The sequence below is a fragment of the Carassius auratus genome, chromosome 36 (genome assembly GCF_003368295.1).
Source record: "Carassius auratus strain Wakin chromosome 36, ASM336829v1, whole genome shotgun sequence".
Classification (NCBI taxonomy): domain Eukaryota; kingdom Metazoa; phylum Chordata; class Actinopteri; order Cypriniformes; family Cyprinidae; genus Carassius; species Carassius auratus.
Window position 1 is genome coordinate 19,789,565 of NC_039278.1, and position 15,890 is coordinate 19,805,454.

The 15,890-nt window shown below is 35.8% G+C and overlaps 1 protein-coding gene across 1 annotated transcript; it reads left to right on the forward strand.

Annotated features, from left to right (window-relative positions):
• Window positions 1–600: 600 nt before the first annotated feature.
• Window positions 601–15,039, forward strand: LOC113055573 (ATP-dependent 6-phosphofructokinase, liver type-like). The gene is made up of 22 exons (XM_026221973.1): window positions 601–805; window positions 1,775–1,848; window positions 1,916–1,993; window positions 3,287–3,476; window positions 4,487–4,652; window positions 4,779–4,823; window positions 5,306–5,414; window positions 9,128–9,223; window positions 9,314–9,406; window positions 9,724–9,849; window positions 9,955–10,019; window positions 10,115–10,178; window positions 10,282–10,428; window positions 10,505–10,575; window positions 11,328–11,415; window positions 11,527–11,679; window positions 11,758–11,922; window positions 12,144–12,205; window positions 12,301–12,412; window positions 12,518–12,617; window positions 13,721–13,826; window positions 14,340–15,039. The coding sequence occupies exons 1-22, from the start codon at window positions 724–726 to the stop codon at window positions 14,485–14,487; spliced, it is 2,340 nt and encodes a 779-aa protein (XP_026077758.1). The 5' UTR covers window positions 601–723; the 3' UTR covers window positions 14,488–15,039.
• Window positions 15,040–15,890: the final 851 nt, after the last annotated feature.

Genomic DNA, 15,890 nt, shown 5'->3' on the forward strand with positions numbered 1-15,890 from the left:
ATTAAGTTGATTTTTGTTAGTTCTTTTGTTTTTGATAGTTTTTAAATGTAAGTTTTTTTTAATTTGCTTCATTTCAGTTATTTCCACTTTTAGCTTTTATAATTTAGTTTTTGTCGTTTTTATTCGTTTTTTAATGTCTATTTATTATTTTTCTTAGCTTTTAATTTGTGTTTCAGTTCCTCGGTTCAGTTTTTTTATTTTTTTATTTGTTATTTTAGTACATCAGATTACACTAAATGAAAAAGAGGAATATCACCTTTACAACATTATGAAATATAATGAATGTTGGCATTATTTTATTTTATTTCAAGTAACAATATTTTTAATGGTTTTAGTTTGCAATAATTTGTCTCGCACAGTCTTTTATTTCGTGGTTGACAGAAAAGCTAATTTGTTTTTCTACCAAGTTAATTAAAAAGTTAATGGTTTGTAGAAAATAATCACCCATTATGTCATAAAAGAAACTGCTTCCGATTATTATTGTTCAATAACTTCCAGAAAAGTGTCGCTCGAGGCTCCTCACAGGAGCGCGCAGGACAAACGTGAGGCAGAGCGGAAAGCGCGCGCGCGTGTGCGTGCGTAAGTACGTGCGAACGAGCGCGCGCGGCCGACACACAGTTCGTGCGCTGCGTGAGTTGAACGTAGAAGCTTCTGACGGGAGTCAGCGCGCAGGACAGCGGTGTTTCTTCAGCAGAGAAAGGCTCTTATCTGCGGTTTTCAATCATGTATGTGGACTTCGAGAAGCTGCGGATGAGCGGCGCGGGGAAAGCCATCGCGGTCCTGACGAGCGGCGGAGACGCCCAGGGTAACGTTAAACACGACTAAACAGAGAAAAGCTAGGAACGTTAACGTTACATGAAGAACCGAGACATTTCAGCCAACAGTCGCTTCAAACGCGTCTGTGATGCATTTAGACACATCCCGTGTGTGTGACCTAAAGAGAGGAAATGACACGAGTAACGAAGAACGTTTAGGAAAACGTTATTTCTGAACGCTTTTAATAAATGTCTATACGTTACGCGCACGTCAGTCGAACATTCAGCTCTATCAAGAACACTCGAACGTTCTCTCAACGTTTAAACAGCCATTCGGATGTTTTTCTTGGTCATGCGAACGTTAAAGGAACATTCCATTGTTTTGAACGACGTGTAAATCACGCGCTTTTTTAATTTTAAAATCCATGCGAACGTTAGAGGAACATTCTATTTTACAGCCACGCTGGAAACATTATTCCTCAATGCCTTTTAAACATTTTTTTTCTAGTTCAGAGGAACATTTTGAACGTTCCCTGATTAAACATTAAACCCCAAACAGTCAAAAAACATTTCTCCCGAGAATGCAGTTTATCAATCATGTATAATATTTAAAGAATTTTACTCTTGATAGCATTTTACATGAACATTATAGATACACTATATATATTTTACTTGTATAAAATATTAATAATGTTACAAGCACATTCCATTAACATGCAGTTGATGTCCTAACATTTACATAACCGTTCAAAAACATCCAGCTCATTGTTTTTTTCTGATGTGAGTATCTGGGGCATAAATAATGCATGCACTGACCTGATGTAAGCTCATGAGCCCTCTCTAGTGCGCATGCGCGTCTGAGATGGGAGTAATTCTGCAGGTTTAAAACTGTATTTGCATGTTGTGGCTTCATATGTGCCAGTCAACTCACTAGTGTTTAGTCAGAGCATTAAACAGAAGTGTGAGAAGCATGATGATGTGTGTGTGTGTGTGTGTGTGTGTGTGTGTGCTTCCTGCAGGAATGAACGCTGCTGTGCGCGCGGTAACACGCATGGGCATTTACGTGGGTGCTAAAGTCTACCTGATTTATGAGGTGAGTGATGTTTCTGTGCATGCACCGGGTCACAGTCGCACTCGTACTGATGCATGTGTTTCTCCAGGGTTATCAAGGACTGGTGGATGGAGGAGATAACATCAAACTCGCCAACTGGCAGAGCGTCACCAACATCATCCAGCTGGTGAGGATGCGTCCGGTTTAATGCAAACATTTTTTTTTTTTAACAAATGGTTGAGATACTACAGAAGTTGTCATATTAAAGAATTCAAGATTATTAATTTTTCTGTGCTTTTCTGGCTGAGGAATCCAAGGGGGAAAAAAAAAATGTAAAAAATTACATTAAAATGTGTTCTTTTTAGTATCAGTAATATAACGTTATAGTGTCTAGTTAATATTTAATTTGTTTTTATTTTTATATTTTCCATTTATTTTTGTCTTTTAAATGTTTCTTTTTTTAATTTCATTTTATTGGATGTCTATTTTATTCAAATTATTTCAAATTTTAATGTTTTATTTTTATATAAATGTTTTACATATTTATTTGGAAGAACATGCAGAACTTTATTAAGCACAATGCTGGTTTCCATGGCTGTGGAAACCCAGAAATATAAATAAATAAATAAAATGTTATGACAATTAATAAAAAAAGGGGTTATTTTTATTGTCAGTAATACAGCGTTTTTAAAGTTAATAATATTTAATTAGTTCTTTATTTTTATATTCTCCATTGTTAAGTTGATTTTTTTTATTTATGATTTTGTCTTTTTAAATGTCTTTTTTTATTATTAAATATCTATTTTAGTATTATAATTTGTATTTCAGTTTTAGTAATTTTCATGTTTTATTTTTTTTTTATATATATATATATATATATATATATATATAAATAAATGTTTTCCGTGGCTATGGAAACAAACACAGAAACAAGAAAATAAAAATAAAGTGTTATTTTTAGTATATCAGTAATATAGCATTATTCAAGATAATCATATTTATTTGTATTTTATTGTATTTTTTGAAATGTTTTAAGTTTATTTGAATTTAAGTAATTTTGTTGATGTCTGTTTTATTTAATTTGTAATTTTTTTCATTAAATATATATTTTATAACTATAATTTTTATTTCCAATTTAAGTAATTTTAGTTCTTCATCTTAAACTAAACGAAAATTAGACATTTTGCCAACTAACATATTAAGCAGAAGTTACACTAAACTCAAAGGAAACTGGATTTTGTGAATGCCAACTATTATAAAAATGTCCTATATCGGTTTTAAATCACAATTCGAGTCCAAATCAAGTTCAGGGTGAGATGTGTGTTCTCTCAGCCGGAGCGTCGTGTGTTTGTCTCATCAGCAGGAAACAGGATTGAGATTAAATCTGAGATTACAGCAGCGACCCTCAGCAGCGTCTGTGATTAAAGCTATATTTGCCTTCAGACAGAATAGAGCATGTGAAGTGTGTGATTGTGTTCAGGGTGGCACCATCATCGGCAGCGCTCGCTGTAAAGCCTTCACCACGCGTGAGGGCCGTCTCTCAGCGGCGTTTCACCTGCTCCAGCGCGGCATCACTAACCTGTGTGTGTGTGGAGGAGACGGCAGCCTCACCGGAGCCAACATCTTCCGCAGCGAGTGGAGCGACCTGCTGGCTGAACTGGTGAAGCAAGGTGCACACACACACACACTGTCATTCACACAGAACCATGCTCTCAATATTCTTCATTTGAATTTACTTTGACTCCATCATTTTGATGTTGTCGTTGTTAATTTTCTTTTTTTCAAATGTCTATTTTTATTTACTATTTATTAAATTATAGTTTTAAGAGTTTTGTGTTTTTGGCATTTATGTTAATTTTTGTTTTTATATAAAAACTATTTTTTTCTGTTATTTCAGTTATTACTAGTTATTTCCAGTTGTGTTTTTGTCATTTTTATTTTTAAATTTTGTTTTTAAAATATTCGTATTTTAGTTACTTTTAGACCAGTTAATTTTTAATTGGTTCTATTTGTATTTATTTATTTGTGTTGGTATTTTTTATTATTATTATTTTATTTTATATCATTTTTGTTACAGTTCAGATTTTTTAATTTTTTTGTCATTTTTATTCGTTTTTTTTTCCAGTTATTTTCAGTTTCAGTAATTTTGTTTGTTTTTCTTTTTTTTATTTGATTACAACTTTTGTATATTTTTTTCAGTTTGTCATTGTGTTGTGGTTTTTGTCATTTAATTTTTTTTTTTTTTTTCAGTTTCAATTTTTTTCCAGTTTTAGTTTAAGTAATTTAGTTTTTCTTTTGTCATTTTGTTTTTTTAAATATAAAAAAAATAGATATTTTTATATCAGTTAAGAGAGTTATTTTCAGTTCAACTTGTAATGTAAATAATGTAATTATTTTAATAATTAGATTTCAGTTAATAATTGTAAATGTAGTTGTAGTTCGTTCGGTGCTCTGCAGGACTGGAGCAGGATCTGGATCTGGTTTAAAGTTCTCTCTTCTGTCTCAGAGTGACGCTAGCTTCAGCACAGCAGCATCAATGGCGCGTCTGTTAGCTCTGTTAGAAGCTGCCAAGAGCTTCCTGTGTCCCTCATCACTGCAGCAACAGAGAGAACGGACGCTCATTTTAATGCAACAACAGCCTCAAACTGCTCTTGTGTGTGTGTGTGTGTGTGTGTTTCAGGCCGGATCACGGACGCTCTGGCGCAGCAGCACACACATCTGAACATCGTGGGTCTGGTGGGATCCATCGATAATGATTTCTGTGGAACAGACATGACGATCGGAGCTGATTCTGCTCTGCATCGCATCATGGAAGTTATTGATGCAATCAGCACCACGGCACAGAGGTCTCACACACACACACACACACACACACACACACACTTTGAAAGTCACTGCAGCTTCACATTTGTGCTTGAGCTGAGCAGAAGAGACTGTGACATGCATCTCACTCGTGTGTTTGTTGTTTTCAGTCATCAGAGGACGTTTGTGCTGGAGGTGATGGGACGACACTGTGGGTACGTCACGAGCGCTGAGCTCTACCTTCTCAAACACTCTATTCTTCAACAAAGGGTCTGGTCTGATCTGGTCTGATCCGATCTGGTCTGGTTCGATCCGGTCTGGTCTGGTCTGATCCGATCCGATCTGATCCGGTCTGGTCTGGTCTGATCCGGTCTGGTCCGATCTGATCCGGTCTGGTCTGATCCGGTCTGGTCCGATCCGGTCTGGTCCGATCTGATCCGGTCTGTTTCTGATCCGGTCTGGTCTGGTCTGATCCGGTCTGGTCTGATCCGGTCTGGTCCGATCTGATCCGGTCTGTTTCTGATCCGGTCTGGTCTGGTCTGATCCGGTCTGGTCCGATCTGATCCGGTCTGGTCCGATCCGGTCTGGTCCGATCTGATCCGGTCTGTTTCTGATCCGGTCTGGTCTGATCCGGTCCGATCTGATCCGGTCTGATCCGGTCTGGTCTGATCCGGTCTGGTCTGGTCTGGTCCTGCAGGTATCTGGCGGTGGTGTCTGCTCTGGCGTCTGGTGCTGACTGGCTCTTCATCCCCGAGGCTCCTCCGGAGGACGGATGGGAGGATCACATGTGCGCTCGACTCGGAGAGGTGAGAGATTTGGAGGTTTCTGCACAGTTAGGTCATAATGTTGTGATTATGTTAATATGGCTATACATTTTTCTTATAAATAATAATAATCATTATTATCATAAATATTGCGGTTGCTGTATAAAATATTACGATTATTAAATAAAACCAAAATAAGAATTATTACTGTGGCACAGAACCTGCACAATTTCCCAAACTTCTGTGATTTATATCAGTATAACTATATGATAATAAAAATTATATGAAAAATGATTTTTTTATTATTATTGTTAGTATTATTATTAAATATATTAATTATTGTGTGTATGATTATATCAGTTTGAGTATAAAACAATAATGTAATAATAATAATAATAGTATTTGAGTTATGATTATATTATAAAAAACAAATTGATTAAAGATATTTAATATAATATTTAACTGTAAAAAAAACTTAAAGTATTAAGTAAAAGAAAGTAAATAAAAAAATAATATAATAATTTTGTTATTATAATAATTGTCATTTAATTTTTTAAACGTTAAACCATTGAACTTTTATTTTGACAGAAAACTGCAGGGAGCCCTTAAAGTATGGAAGGCATTTTCTGCCAAATTTAAATAAATAAATTAAATGATTAAAATGAAAATTAAAACCAGATTAACGATTTCATTACAGAAAACTACGCAAAATATGTGACAAAATTGAGAATGATTTCATTTTCACAGTTATATCCCTGTCAAATTGAAATATAAAATGCAATTGGTGATTTCACATTTGATTTTCAATACAGTCTCGAGGCAAGACTGCCAATATTAAAATGAAAAGCCAAACGTGAAAAATAAACTACAAATGCAGTTTTTACAAAGCTCTTTATTAACGCTCACGCAATAATGGTGACACTTCAAATTTAAATGTAAATTTTACTTTTCATTTTAACTCCTCTTTTATTTTTTTCGTTTTCATTTTCAAAGACAACCTGCATGCAAATTATATGTTAATGAGTGGGTGTGGCTCAATTACGCTGTTTCGTGGAGGAGCTCAAATGGCGGTTATGGCCACTAGCAGCAGAAATAAACCAGCTAGCAAACATTTCGGATGATGATGACTTCATTTTGCTACGAGTTGAATCTATATTGGATACAATTGGACATTTTGCAGCCGTCACAAACTCCGATGTCGATCCTCGAGTTATAATAGTCTTAGTGAGGTTGTGCATTTTCCGGGGAGTCTCGTCGGCCAGTTTGGTAAAACTGGCAAGATATTCACAGATTCGACTTTTCCGGATCAATAACTCGCGAGCAAAACGTTTTTGGTACACGAATTATGCCTCTTTTTACTCGTAGTGATGTAGTAAACGAGCTACAAGCGAGTTTGCCTGAAACAAGCTTTCCTCCGCTCTGTACAAAATACGTTGATCTCAATGCGCTGGCGTCTGAGAGACGAGTCCTAAGGGACCGTCTGCAAAGTGCGAAACGCGAAAAAGGTTACTAATAAAATACTCAATAACTTCACAGTAACACACTGTAGTGTCACCAAATTCAGTTCACACATCACTGCTCTCCTGCTGCTTATACTACAACTTTCATTTTGAAAGTAATTGCTTTGGCACATTTGTTATTACTTTTTATTAAGAAAAAGGTAAATAACTTTACTGTAACACACTGTACATTCTTTAAAATCAGATCACACATCACTGCTCTCCTGCTGGTTATACTACAACACTCAAATTGAAAATTATTGCTTTGACAATTTTTTTTATGATTTTTTTAATTATTAAAAATAGTTAATAACTTTACTGCACTGTATATTCATCAAACTTTTATTAGTGTTTTTATTATCAAAACAAGTGCTGTAGTATAACCAGCAGGAGAGCCGTAATGTGTGAACTGAATTTGGTGAAAGTACAGTGTGTTACAGTAAAGTTATTAACTGTTTTGCATAAAAAATCATAAAAAATGTGCCAAAGCAATTGCATTCAAAATGAAAGTTGTAGTATAACCAGCAGGAGAGCAGTGATGTGTGAACTGAATTTGGTTGAAATACAGTGGGTTACAGTAAAGTTATTAACTATTATGTTCAATAATGGTGACTTTATTAACTATTTTCCATAATAAAAATCATAAAAATGTGCCAACGCAATTACTTTCAAAATTAAAGTTGTAGCATAACCAGTAGGAGAACCGTTATGTGTGAACTGAATTTGGTGGAAGGACAGTGCATTACAGTACATTTATTAACTATTGTTCATAATTAAAAAAAAAATCATCAAAAGTCTGCCAAAGTAATTCCTTTTAAAATCAAAGTTGTGGTATAAACAGCAGTAGAGCAGTGATGTGTGAACTGAATTTGGTGGAAGTACGGTGTGTTACAGTAAAGTTATTAACTATTATGTTCAATAACAGGTGAAGTAATTAATTATTTTAAATAATAAAAAATCATAAAAAATTTGCAAAAGCAAATACTTTCGAAAAGAGTGTTGTAGTATAACCAGTAGGAGAGCAGTGATGTGTGAACTGAATTTGGTGAAAGTACAGTGTGTTACAGTAACGTTGTTGACGTTTTCATAATTAAAAAAAATCGTAAAATTGTGCAAAAGCAACTATTTTTAAAACCAACATTGTAGTATAAGCAGCAGGAGAGCAGTGATGTGTGAACTGAATTTGGTGATACTACAGTGTGTTACTGTGAAGTTGTTGAGTATTTTATTAGTAACCTTTTTCGCGTTTCGCACTTTGCAGACGGTCCCTTAGGACTCGTCTCTCAGACGCCAGCGCATTGAGATCAACGTATTTTGTACAGAGCGGAGGAAAGCTTGTTTCAGGCAAACTCGCTTGTAGCTCGTTTACTACATCACTACGAGTAAAAAGAGGCATAATTCGTGTACCAAAAACGTTTTGCTCGCGAGTTATTGATCCGGAAAAGTCGAATCTGTGAATATCTTGCCAGTTTTACCAAACTGGCCGACGAGACTCCCCGGAAAATGCACAACCTCACTAAGACTATTATAACTCGAGGATCGACATCGGAGTTTGTGACGGCTGCAAAATGTCCAAGTGTATCCAATATAGATTCAACTCGTAGCAAAATGAAGTCATCATCATCCGAAATGTTTGCTAGCTGGTTTATTTCTGCTGCTAGTGGCCATAACCGCCATTTGAGCTCCTCCACGAAACAGCGTAATTGAGCCACACCCACTCATTAACATATAATTTGCATGCAGGTTGTCTTTGAAAATGAAAACGAAAAAAATAAAAGAGGAGTTAAAATGAAAAGTAAAATTTACATTTAAATTTGAAGTGTCACCATTATTGCGTGAGCGTTAATAAAGAGCTTTGTAAAAACTGCATTTGTAGTTTATTTTTCACGTTTGGCTTTTCATTTTAATATTGGCAGTCTTGCCTCGAGACTGTATTGAAAATCAAATGTGAAATCACCAATTGCATTTTATATTTCAATTTGACAGGGATATAACTGTGAAAATGAAATCATTCTCAATTTTGTCACATATTTTGCGTAGTTTTCTGTAATGAAATCGTTATTTTGGTTTTAATTTTCATTTTAATCATTTAATTTATTTATTTAAATTTGGCAGAAAATGCCTTCCATATTAAAGTGTGTAGATAAGCAGCGCATTAATCAAGCCATAGCACTAATTCTGTTGATATTTGGGTTTTTTATGAAGTCCCTTGTCTTCTGTCTCTCTGTGTGTGTGTGTGTGTGTGTGTGTCTGCAGAGCCGCAGTAAAGGCTCTCGTCTGAACATCGTGATCATCGCAGAAGGAGCCATCGACAAACACGGCCAGCTCATCTCCTCCAACTACGTCAAAGACGTGAGACTCTCCTGGAGCTGTTTGTCAGATCTGAGATGATCCGAGGCTGCTGTTCACTGTGTGTGTGTGTGTGTGTGTGTGTGTGTGCAGCTGGTGGTGCAGCGGTTGGGCTACGACACGCGGGTCACTGTCCTGGGTCACGTCCAGAGAGGAGGAACGCCGTCCGCCTTCGATCGAGTCCTGGTGAGTGCATCATGAGATGAGATGAGATGAGATGAGGAATGGATTGTGTTTAGTGCTATGCTATTTTAGTTTTATGCTATGTGTGATTCTCTGGATTCTTATTTGCTTTGTAAAATGTAAAAAAAGCAAAAAGTGGAATTAAAATAATATTCAGAAATGTTATGCTGGCATTTGGTCACCTGCTCTCTCAATACCAATACTGTGTGTGTGTGTGTGTGTGTGTGTGTGTGTGTGTGTGTGTCTCTCTCTCTCTCTGTGTGTGTGTGTGTCTCTGTCTCTCTCTCTGTGTGTGTGTGTGTGTGTGTGTGTGTGTGTAGAGCAGTAAGATGGGTGTGGAGGCCGTGGTGGCTCTGCTGGAGGCGACTCCGGAGACGTCTGCGTGTGTGATCGGTCTGTCTGGGAATCACGCCATGCGTCTGCCGCTCATGGAGTGTGTGAACATGGTGAGTCCCTCAACACGTGACCTTTGACCCCCAGCCCGCTCACGCTCTGGCCGGCGTCTGATACAGAGGATCCTGATGTAGCTTTGCTTCTGTGTGTGTGTGTAGACGAAAGAGGTTCAGAAAGCCATGAACGAGAAGAGGTTTGAAGAGGCCATTCAGCTGCGGGGCAAGTGAGTCTCCTTCAGTGTGTTCGTTCGTTCGTTCGTTCGTTCGTTCGTTGTTAATGAATCTTTGAAATGATTCACCAATGGATAATCCATTACAGGAGTTTTGAGAACAACTGGAACACGTACAAGCTCTTAGCTCATCAGAAACCAGCTCAGTCCAAGGTGCCAAACACACCGTACTTCCCTTCTCTCTTGTCTTTAATCATAATGAGTGTCTCTGGTGTTTAGTATCCTGAAGAATATTAAATCTTGCATCATGTTTTAGAGTAATCACTCGATGGCGATCCTGAACGTCGGCGCTCCGGCTGCTGGGATGAATGCTGCGGTGAGATCCGCGGTTCGAGTGGGACTCGCTCAGGGTCACAGGGTTTACACCGTCCATGACGGCTTCGAGGGTCTGGCCAAAGACGCGGTGAGACCCGCTGACACGTGTGTGTGTGTGTGTGTGTGTGTGAGAGGCTTCTCTGAGCTCTGCTTCACTCCTGCAGGTCACTGAGGTTCACTGGCATGATGTGGCTGGATGGACGGGGCAGGGAGGATCTCTGCTGGGCACCAAACGGTCAGTTCTGGACATCATGAGCCTCGAGCTGCACATCAGTTTATCCACAATGATGTCTTTGTCCTAATCACACAACACGTGCTGCAAGACGTTTCAGAAATTGCTTGGTTTCTGTGTCCGCTCTGTTAGTTGATTTAGCCCCGCCCACACTACGGTCTCATTGGTCCATCTCACTCCTCGTATTTGCATATTAAACACATTCTGACGCATAGCTGAGATTCTGTTGCTTCACGAAACACTTTCACTTTAAGTTTGAAGAGATCTAATACTGTTTAAACATGCCTTCAAATGATTACTCTGTGGTTTTCATTTCATTTTTAGTTAGTTATTAACAGAGTTACTATAGTGAAGTAAAGCTAAAATTAAAACCAATAAAAATCTAATATCTTTCATTACTAGGAATAAAATGTTAACTGAAATGGAATGTTTTTAATAAATAATTTCAGGCGGTTGAGCAGGTAACATTTGTTTAGTTTAGCTTGAGTTACTAAAACTGAAGTAGAAATGAATAAAAACTAAAATGTAGACAGAATAAAAAAATGGAAAAACTACTTATGATGAAAAAAATAAATATTAAAACAATAAATATGAAATGTTATATATAATATAAATTCTTTTTTTCATTTTAATGAAAGTAAAATGTGTTTTATATTGTCATTAAACCACTTTTAAACAGATGTTTTTCAGTGGTTGGAAATGCTTTTATTTATTAATTTATTCATGCATTCGTTTGTGTATTTATATTTGCCCAGAACTCTTCCCAACTCCTGCATGGAGAACATTGTGGCCAATATCGGCAAATACAACATACAGTCACTGCTGGTGATTGGTGGATTTGAGGTACAGAGAGTTGAATGTTAGAGTGTGCATGCTTCTGTGTGTGTGAGTGAAAGTGTAATGAAAGAGTGTGTGTGTGTGTGTGTGTATTAACCCGGTGTGTGTCTCCTGCAGGCGTATGAGGGAGTTCTGCAGCTGGTTGAGGCTCGAGGCCGCTATGATGAACTGTGCATCGCCATGTGTGTGATTCCTGCCACCATCAGCAACAACGTCCCGGGCACAGACTTCAGTTTGGGAGCAGACACGGCTGTGAACGCCGCGATGGAGGCGAGACACACTCTCTGACACACACCTGATCACGGGTCAGTCCTGAGTCTGATAGCAGCTTTCTGTCTGTCTCCTCAGAGCTGCGACAAGATCAAGCAGTCTGCGTCTGGAACCAAACGCCGCGTCTTCATCGTGGAGACCATGGGAGGATACTGCGGTTACCTAGCAACCACCACCGGCATCGCCGTGGGAGCAGACGCCGTCTACATCTATGAGGAGCCGTTCAGCATCCACGAGCTGGAGGCAAGACCACAACCACAGAGTCTCCTCTTATCATTAATGCAGTAACAATAATGTAAATCATCTGTTAAAGTGTAATTTATTTCTGTGATGCTCCGCTGTATTTTCAGCATCATTCCTCCAGTCTTCAGTGTCACATGATCTTCAGAAATCATGAAAATATGATGATTTACTGCTCAAGAAACATTTCTGATTATTATCAATGTTGTGCTGTTTCCTCTCAGATGAACGTGGAGCATCTGACGGAGAAAATGAAGAATGATATTCAGAGGGGACTAGTGTTGAGGTAAAACATCCCACAATGCATCACTGTGAGGGTATTCAGGATGTGGCTCTGTGCTTCGTGCAGCTGTGGTTCACTAATAGTGGTCTTCTCTGCAGGAATGAGAAGTGTAACAACAACTACACCACCGACTTCATCCACAATCTGTACTCCGCCGAGGGCAAAGGCATCTTCGACTGCAGGGTCAATGTTCTGGGTCACCTGCAGCAGGTGAGACGCCCGTCTAGTGATCATGTGACCAGCGCCCCGACCAATCAGACGCTCCCGTGGAGTTAGAAGTTCATCAGTGAGTCACGTGTTATTTTGTGTGTTCAGGGCGGCGTTCCCACTCCATTTGACAGGAACTTTGGCACTAAAATGGGTGTGAAGTCGGTTCTGTGGCTCACGGAGAAGATGAACAACACGTACAGACAGGGTGAGACACATTCACTCTACAACGTGAATTAAAGCTGAGATAAAATACAATTATTGAATTAGAAACACACCTAAAACTAAAATTTACTAAAACTACAAGTGAAATAAGTGTAAATAGGAAAATAACATGAAGATAAAAGCATATTGTAAAAATACTACAATTGAAATGTGTATAAAAATGAGTTGAATAGAAATATAAAAAAAGATAAAACCTGAAAAAATATGTAAAACTGAGAAAAATATAAATGAAAGTTAAATGTTTTTAAAAATTAAAAAGAAAGCACAAATTACTAGAACTTAAACTGAAATAAATATCACTTAAAGCTACGTATATAAAAAAAATAATAAAAATGATAAAAAAACATAACAGATTAACTAAAACTGAAAAATATAAATAAAAGCTATATAAAAATGTTTTTAAATAATAAAAATGATAAATGTACATACCAAAAATACTAGAGCTAAACCTGAAATAAATATCAAATAAAGCTAAATATAAATATTAAAAACATGAAACACATTAACTAAAATTTTAACTGAGAAAAATATAAACAAAAATATTAAGAACTAAAATAAAATGTTAATAAAATAAAGAGAAAAATACAATAGAAATATTAGCTAAATAGAAATATTTCAAAAATTCTTAAACAACCTTACAAGCTAAAACTGAAAAAATCGAATTGAAAGATAAATATATATATTTTTAATATAAAAATGATACAAAAACATAAAATTACTAGAACTTAAACTGAAATGAAAGAAATATTAAAAACTAATAAAAATGATACGAGCATGAAACTTATTTACTAAAACTGAATTAAATATAAATGAATATACAAAAAAACTAAAAATGATAAAAGCACAACAAAACTACTAAAACGTAAACTAAAATGAAAACTAAAAATATTCTTTTAAAATATTCTTAAATATTATGACAGTAAAAATAAATCCCGCTGTTTAAAATATAATCCAATGAATGTGTATAATCCAGAATTAACTGGTGTTTTTTGCAGATGGATTTCTGTAACAAATATGAATCTTTTCTGGATAAGTGTAACGATAGACAAATGTTCTTGGATCTGATGTAATGTCTGTGAATGGCAGGCCGTGTGTTTGCGAACGCTCCAGACACCGCTTGTGTGATCGGCATGAAGAAGAAAGTGATGTCCTTCAGCCCCGTCACCGAACTCAAAGCACACACCGACTTCGAGTAAGAGTCACATGACTCGCCTCATCAATAATTAACCACAGCCAGGAGCTCATTATAATACCACTTTATGTTCAGAATCATATAATGGCTATGTTTGAAAATAATTATATAACTAATGCTCACAAATGTTTCAGAAAGAAGCCTCTTCTGCTCATCAAGTTAGTGTAATTTATTTCTGTGATGCTCCGCTGTATTTTCAGCATCATTCATCATTTTATCCTTGATGAATAAAACTAGTACTTCGTCAGCATACCACAAAGATTTGTGAAGATCATGTGACACTGAAGACTGGAGGAATGATGCTGAAAATACAGCGGAGCATCACAGAAATACATTACACTTTAACACAGATTCACACAGAACACAGATGACTTACATTACAATAATATTTTTCTATTTTTACAGAATTTTTGATTAAATAAATGAGCCGAAGAGGCTTGTTTCTAACACACTTCTCCATCAGACGCTGAGCTGTGTGTGTGTGTGTGTGTGTGTGTGTGTGTGTGTGCGCAGACACCGGATGCCGAAGGAGCAGTGGTGGCTGAACCTGCGTCCCATGCTCAAGATGTTGGCCAAATATCAGACCAATTTCAACGAGTACGTGACGGGCGAGATCGAACATGTGACGCGCCGCTCGCTCAGCGTGGAGACCGGCTTCTGAACATCTCCCTCTCTCTCTCTGTCTCTCTCTCTCTCTCTCTCTCTGTGTGTGTCTCTCTCTCTCTCTCTCTCTGTGTCTCTCTCTCTCTCTGTCTCTCTCTCTCTGTCTCTCTGTGTCTCTCTCTCTCTCTCTCTCTCTCTCTCTCTCTCTCTCTGTGTCTCTCTCTCTCTCTCTCTCCAGAAGAGTCATTAACCCTCGAAACACCTGAGCCAGTCATTAAACACACAGTTATTAACACACTGACATTCATGAGCAAAAGTGACAGAACAGATGTTGTGTTCGTGCCTTTGTCTTCTGTCTATTCCTTTTTCTGTTGTAATATTCCCGTCACATTATGTCCATCTTTATATTTTGAGTTTGTGTACAAGAATCTTTTACTCTCTAATTAATTTAGTTTGTTTGCATGTTTGTACTGAATTATTGTGCTTCTCCGAACTGACCTGTAGAAATGCTGCCCTTTTTTACCCTGAGTTCATGTTTACAGATGAATATAATAAATTAAAGATGTGCTTCAGTGATTAATAAAACGAGAGATTTCCTGCTGATTAACAATTAGTGGTTTTATTTTGAATGGGAATTATATTGCTTAAGCAGCGTCATAGAGACAACGTGTTAAATTATTTTATACATTTTAAATATTTATTTGTACATTATAAATATAATCTAATAGGTTAGATAAGCGTATATATATATATATATATATATATATATATATATATATATATATATATATATATATATATATATATATATTACATCATATAATTATTTTATTATATAATATGAATTGTATAAAGGTAAATAATACTAGTAATAATACTAGTAGTAAATTTAACAATATACAATATGTAAGTAATGCTACTAATTATATATATGTGCATAGTTTAAACTTGAATTTATTATTAATGTTTTTTTGTTTTAACTGAAGCAACATAAAGCCATAGACAAAATTATTTTATGAATTATAAATGATTCATTTTTATATTTTATTAAAATAGTTATTTTATAAAATATTTTTTTATATGAATAATACTTGTAATATTACTATATATATATATATATATATATATATATATATATATATATATATATAATGAAGTTAAATTATTTTTATTAATATTTGTAATTATGCTTTTACTAAACCATTATAAATTAATAAAGAGAAAACATGCCTTTTAGTTATTGATTATTTTAATTATAATTAAATTAAGTTATTTGACACATAATACTATGATCAATTCAATTCTATTATTATTTTATTAAAAAAATATAATTTAAAATGAATATGTATTCATTTAATATTGTTTATAAGTGATTTAAGTTTAAGTAAATAATAAATAACACAATATATAGTCATTATGTTATTCATGCACACAAATAAGTTAACTTGTTATTATTATAAT

Excerpts from the sequence above, each read along its gene's own strand:
- LOC113055573 (XM_026221973.1), top strand. The coding sequence starts at position 724 with ATGTATGTGGACTTCGAGAAGCTGCGGATGAGCGGCGCGGGGAAAGCC. Across the intron at positions 4,653-4,778 it reads ATCAGCACCACGGCACAGAG|TCATCAGAGGACGTTTGTGC; the intron begins GTCTCACACACA and ends TGTTGTTTTCAG. Across the intron at positions 11,923-12,143 it reads TCAGCATCCACGAGCTGGAG|ATGAACGTGGAGCATCTGAC; the intron begins GCAAGACCACAA and ends GTTTCCTCTCAG.